General features: G+C 40.8%; 1 protein-coding gene across 1 annotated transcript in view; it reads right to left on the reverse strand.

Moving 5' to 3' along the window:
- Positions 1-604: 604 nt before the first annotated feature.
- Positions 605-6,876, reverse strand: part of LOC104494057 (metallophosphoesterase MPPED2-like) — a 37,236-nt gene continuing 30,964 nt past the window's right edge. Inside the window, exons 2-4 of the mRNA XM_010136841.1 lie at positions 6,585-6,700; positions 3,840-3,953; positions 605-723 (exon numbers count right to left, since the gene is read on the reverse strand). Coding sequence (XP_010135143.1) covers positions 605-723; positions 3,840-3,953; positions 6,585-6,700 — 349 coding nt within the window. The remainder of the gene's footprint in view (positions 724-3,839; positions 3,954-6,584; positions 6,701-6,876) is intronic.

Below are 6,876 nucleotides of genomic sequence, written 5' to 3' on the forward strand. Positions count from 1 at the left end.
CCCCTTGCTGCATTCCACTGTTAACAGAAGAGTTTCAGTACACGCACACAGATCAAGAGGTAAATGGACCTAAAAATATTGTTTGTGCTACCAAAAAAAATTTATATAAATGGAGATGAAAAGCTAACATTTAGACCTAGGGGGAAAAAAGACACTTAAAAAACCCCGACAATAACATAAGTTGCGCAAATACGGGTGTTTTTAAATGCTGCCTATTTTTTAGCTTATAATATAATATTAAAATAAGGTCTCTCACTTATTAAAAGAAAGCTTGGCTGTCCTTTTGAGAACACTATAACGATTTACAATGGCAAATTTATTGAAAAACAAAATTCATTTTACAAATTCACAATGCTTTATCAATTTCAAATGAATGCTGCATTTCCAAAAAGCACAACCTCTAACTTTTCTGCTTGTTTCTTTTGTACCAGCAATTTACAAAAAAACCCCCAAAAACCCAAAGCCCACCCCAAAACAAAACCCCCACAGTTCCCCTAAATTCTCCCCCCCCAACTTTGAAATAAACATGGAACAGAATGTAAGTTTTAGAATTAGAAAATGGCAGTTTATAGACCTTCCGCAGTTCCAAATGTGCAGTAGTGCTTCATGATCCTTGAGGGGTTGGAAGGTCAAATATAATTGGAGGGTTGGTGGGCTGAAAGCTGACTGTACACGTTGAAGCATTGATGTAGGTTGTGTAACCGTCTGTCATGATGCCATAACCTGTAGGGACAATGTGTCACACTTACTGCAATACAAACAAACGATACTGCCCAAACAAAGCAGCTACACCAAAAGCTGGTTGGCGGATCAATGCTTTGGAATAAAATTCAACTAATCCCTTCAAATTGATAAAAGCTCTTGAAAGTTGCTGCACAGGCTTGTTTGGAAAAAAGTACAATGTGCTTGTATTTGAAATAAGGACTGATGCTTTTGTTTCACACACAGACTTTTTCCCCCATGGGAAATCCTCTGCTGCAGCTGGACACAGCAGAAACAGAAACAAAACCGCACACCTACTTTTACAAATTACTTCATCAGTGAGCTGTAGTTTGCATGGCTGTAATGTCTGTCACAAGAAAAAGACAAATCAGGAGCAAAAGATTTAGAAGTCACTTTGGTTTCACCTACAAAACCCCTTTTGGGGGCTTGGGAAACACACTGAACCCAGTAAGCTTTCCTCACGCTAGCCCGTATCAGCCAGTTCCTCAGCTGCCAAGCTGGCGTTCATGCTGGCCTGTGAAACCTCAGAAACTCGTTAGCAGGTTAAAAATATACACAGGTACACATTTGTTTTACATTCATACATTATCTACCAGTGACAATCACGACTAAGGAAAGGCATCTCCTGCTACAAACACACCAGGCACTGAAGGTCAGTGGATGACCGCCAGCTTCAGCACAAAACTGAGGTGAAGGTTAAATAGGGGAGTGCTTTTCTTTACGAGGCGATCTTGATAACTCCTTCCCAAACGAAAAAGCAAGAAGTGAACATTAATCACAGGTTTTTCAGCATGCCAAGGACTTGATTCCTCAGTAAGTAACACTACAGCATCACTTTCAGGATGCTGAAGACTGTTCCCAGTCTTCTGAACACCTGGCCAGCGCCGCTCTCGTTCCGCGTCGGCTGCGGAACCAGCGGCAATGCCGCCTCTCTGCCGGCCGCTACCTCCTCTCCCACTTGCCGCGCAGCAATAGCTCACAACAGAGGGCTGTGCACTCAGTAATTCCAGGCGAGCGGAGCGAACTACTGCAACCCATGAAGTGAGTTACATCCAGCAAATGGGATGTGCGAAAATAAACGATAACAGAAGTACGGAGTTACTGAGAAGGTAGCAGCTCTCCTCTTACAGACATTCTCTCAAGGGTAAGGAGGTAGGGGCTCCAGCTGCACCAGTGCAGGAGCTGACAGAAAGCTTTGCCATTGTTTTCGGCTGACATCTACAAAAAGCTAACAAAACAGCTATAAAAAAATCTAGGGATAATTTGGCACCAAATGCACGCTGGGGGAAAAAAAAAAAAAGTTTCATGGAGCAAGAGAACTTCCCATCACAAACCCATGGGGAAAAATGTTTTTCTTTTAAACCATTATGATACAGTACAGATCACTGCTGTCTGAAAGCTAAGATAAATACAGCTACCCACAGTGTCTATCAGAAAGAATAATCACTTCACAATTGCTGCTCTGTCCGCCTGTATTTCGTTTTTTATTTAGACTGGCAATTTTGATTTAGATCATCTCATGGTGGGAAAAACCTTGGTTTTTTGAGGTTGCTCTTACTTATCAAGCAGAAAAAAACCTGCATCACCAAAATGTGTGTATAGCCTCCGCTGATGTAATGGAATGTGATGCATGTTCATCTCAGCTGGAGTTGGATGAGAATTAATTGCACAGTAAGATAATGCTTTTAACACTTGATGATTCCTTTCTGTACTGAAACAAGCTGTTCTTACGTCTTCTGAGGAAGTACTAAACAAGATCTCACATTTTTGTTAGACTTCTTGTAAGAATTTATTGGAACATTCACTTTTAATCTGTGCTGTCACCTTTCCTATGAGATTTAAATGTACGGTGCTGCACCTGGTTCCTCATTGCTTTCTCACAATAATGACCTTGTGTGTTGAAATACCTTCTGCTCCCATTACTTAACACTGTTACAACTAGAAGTTTCATCATCCAGCGTCCTTACAAAGGCTGTAGACAATTTACATGTCTTAGCTGAATGTCTTGCTATATTCACTTAATCTTAAAAACCGAAGTTTAATATTCATACAAAATACCCCATCTTCTCCTCTGTGCATTAAAACTGCTATTCATGCCACTGTACTTAAGATCATGTCAGTATTTCCATTATAAATTCTTTTTTTACAGATACCAGGCAAGAAACTCGTTGTATAAGACACAAGGGCTTCAGAAAAACCACCACCACCCGTTGAGAAAGCTGTCCTTTTTTTACTTGCCTTTGATGGAGTCCTTCGAATCTTTAAGCCTATGGAGAATCTAGTTAGAGTCAATGGAGAAGCCTCCAGGGGGGGCAATCTAAAGCATTTAATGTGCAATTTTGAGTTCCAGGCTCACAAAGGCTTACGCTCTCTCTCAGGCAGAACTCCCAGTCTTTGTGTCTCAGCCTCATGGAAGCTACAACATTGTATTAAATATTTAAGTATCTCCAAAATGTATTTAATCTCCCAGCCTCTTCCACTGCCACAAACTGAGCTTATTGTTTCTGAGGCTTCACGGTCTGCCTGGTCTGGTACTGACAGTGGGGAAATATCTCTTCTAAAATATGAGACTGCTGGAAGGTAACACACCCAGTACAAACTGCATTACAGCATGCTTTTAGAAACATATGCAAAGTGAGTTCTGGCAACCTCTCCTCCCGATGTTCGACTCAAGATGCCCTCCTTTCCCCTCTTCCTTATACGCTGAGGGAGGTGAGCTGAGACTAAGCCGTTTTCGATTTTCTTTCTTTCCTAGCACCTTTCTTGGCTTCTGTGCTGGGAATAATGGAGATAATTTTCATTTTGGCTTACAAGTGTGGGGAATCTCATCTGTTTCTCTAAGTGAGTTTGTCAAATTTGAATTGCTTTCAAATAACCTGTATAGAACAACCTTTGCACAGTGAAAGATGTAGGTGGCTAAATGTAGCACACATTCCTGAAACAGCCTGTTTTAATTCTGGCATAAAGTTACAAAGTGTTGTGCATGCAATTACTTCCCTCAGTTCCCTCCCTACTTAAATCCAATGTGACATTATCCGTCTTCTGCAACACACCATCAAAATATGCTTCTTTGAAATCAGCCTGAGATTGCAGAGGGGAATAGCGCTGCTCCTTACCTTCATGAATCCCACCAAAAACATGGAGTTTGGGCCTTACTCGCCTCTGCACTGTGTTCAAGAGTTCCACACAACCCACCCTCTGCAGCTCCTTTGGAACCCAGTCTCGAAAACCTGAAGGCAAAATGCAATCAATACTATTAATATTGTCTATTCAGGTAAGGTTTCACATAGTCTTTCAGGAAGTCATAATTCACAGAAGGTTTATTACATTATCTGTAGTCATAACCCCTCCATTAAAGCACACGATGGCTTTTAAGGAATGTTCCACTGTCACTTTGTCTTCCTCAAGATTTCCTCCCTCCATCTGCATTAACATTTTTTCTGGATGTGATTTGGTTTTTTAAACTATAGGTTTAAACTCATCTTCCACCTTGAAACCCCGGGACATTTATTCCCGGCACTGCTGCAGATTTTTCTTCCCTTTCCCCTGGCTCTTAGAGCAGTCAGCTTCCCAAGCCAGCTTGGTTACTCCAGAAATGAAACACCTCAGGAAGATCAGCTCATCTACAAGCTGATTCCTCTGCTACCCTGGAGATTTAAAATACAGCCTCCCACAACTTCCAGAGGACCACCCTCTGCAAGTGTCAGGTTAGTTCTGAGCTCCCAGTCCCCAACCACAAACAACGTGGCAAAACAGCCTCCAACAAGCCAGTGCTAATCGACCACGCTGCCACTCAGACCTGCAGATAGTAAGGAAAAGTGTACAAAATGTGCTAGCAGTTATTAGAGAAGTCTGCTGCCAGACTAGTGCTGGTAAGGGTTAGCAGGGCAAGGTGAATGAGGAGGAGTAAAAGGGAAATCAGGAGCCACAACCATCCGCAGCACCATTCTACTGACGCTGGAGTAATTGCACCCCATGTCAAGTTTATCCCAGGTAGTAAAAACGTGTTGTGACGTGAACTTGACTGAATTTTGGAGAGAACAGAGTCCAGTTACGGCTCTACTTCCCTTACTATTTACGTAATTTATAAAGCAGCATTTTGTCAATATTATCATGCAGGCTCAGACCCAGACCCTCTCCTTCCAGGTACAGTACTAACACCTAATCGGTGTCTGTACTTAAAATATGGTGCCAGCCTTTTGAAATGGAACTTCGTTACCTCCATAAACCCCCAAATTTAAGTATGCTTATTCAGTTAAAGCACTCATGAGCGTCTGCAGCATCACAGTATTTCTATATGAACCCAATTTGGAGCAGATGGATTAGCAACCCATTTAAAACAGCACTCATGAAACACTATAAACATGCTCGTGGGGTTTTTTTGCTTCTTTGGGAAAATAAGCAGATTAAAAGAGTGCTATTCAAAGCGCTGGTTTTCAATATCTGGTGCGCTCTGCTGTCGGTGGATGGTGTATCACGGCTTCATCAAAGCAGCGTGCTGGTAGCACTCGTAAGATTAAACTGAATTTGCAGATTGTCTTACAACATCCTCTAAGTAGTATTAAAAGAGTAACCAGCGGTTACTGGTCAAAAACTTTCTGGACTTGCTCTGCTTAGATTGCTGACTCTTACCTTAACTGGTACAGAACAGGAGCATGCAGTAATTCCTGACTCCACGGTGGCTGGGGAGCTCTGGGAGAGCAATAAGCCAGCCTGCCAGCACTTCAGTGCTGGTTTACAATGGTACCTTGCAATCCAGGTAAGTTTTTTTTTTATATTCACTACCATCTCAAAAGCTGGTGACTTTATGTGGTCATGTGATGATCTGCCCCCTTGGATTTCAAGAGCTTCCTAAAACCCTGACAAAAATCACAGTCTACGAACAATAATGGTGACGAAGAAGAGACTGACACGCTTTCTTATCCTGATAAGCCATACTCGTAACAGGCAGATGCTCAGCTGTTGTAAAACCGAATGAAATGTTTAAAACATGGTCCTAGACTGCTTGAAAGAAAAAGCAGCAAATAATACGTGATACTATCTTGTGGGTACAGGATAGGGAAAAAATCGTGGGAATTTTCAAATGGATTTTTTTAGCGTGGCCTTTAATGACTTCAGATATGCCAAAACAGAGTACTCCTGCCTCTGCTGAATGATCATCCCGGTGTCTTTTTGAAACTCTTAGAACATAGTTTAGGACTTAAAATTAAACGGGGCGTCCATGAATTACTCCCATTTACAAGGCAAGCAAAATTTAACTAAATTAAAAACTGCAACTACTTAATGGAAAAAGAAATTATGCATTCATATTATTATGCACTAGTTTAGAAAGGAACAATTACCTAGGAACATAATTTTATTTCTTCACAAACTTTCCATAAGCCAAATAATATCTTACATATTGTAAGTTTATGGGGACATTATCAATAAGAATATGTGACTATATATGCGTGAACTCTTGACTGTGGGCTCTAAAACCTTAAGGTAACATGTCATTGTAGTGGAAAACTGTTTTAAAAGTTTCAGTCAATCTCTGAAAAATCACATGGGATTGGTAACAGTTTGTCAGATGAATTCTTAAATAAAATGTCAAACTATAATGGCTATGGAGTCAGATATGTGATCTACCCTAGCTCGAGTTTAACAAAAAAATTTAGTTTTTATTAGTAAAAAACATGGAAGCTCAACAGACACGCTAAGCTTAATGATCACTTTATACTTCTTCCAAAAAGGCTTTTTAATTCATAGTTTGGAGTCAGGGTGTGATTACAGTATAGCTTATAGCACTATTAACTTTGCTTATTTTGAAAGTAAAATTTTAATGCAAAAACAACCCCACAAAGAGCTTTTTTTTCACTTACCAAGGGGAGGTCCATGTGTCATTAGTATATCAATTCCCTCAGGAATAAGGTTCCACTTGTCTAGCAAAGACTGACCTCTGGGTAGGTTAAAGCCCCATCCGTTAAACCACGGCGTCCTTTGGGGAAAATAAGATGAACTGCATCAGTATAAAATAAAAACCTATTCTCTTCTCCAATTCAAACAATTTCTGTGTTCAGAGATTACTTGCAGACAGCCTTTTTGAAGGGGATGCCTCTAAAACAAAATGGTTCAAACACCCCCCCCCCCCCACACCATATCTATTAGTAAACA

This window comes from Buceros rhinoceros, unplaced genomic scaffold (assembly GCF_000710305.1).
Source record: "Buceros rhinoceros silvestris isolate BGI_N320 unplaced genomic scaffold, ASM71030v1 scaffold15575, whole genome shotgun sequence".
Classification (NCBI taxonomy): domain Eukaryota; kingdom Metazoa; phylum Chordata; class Aves; order Bucerotiformes; family Bucerotidae; genus Buceros; species Buceros rhinoceros.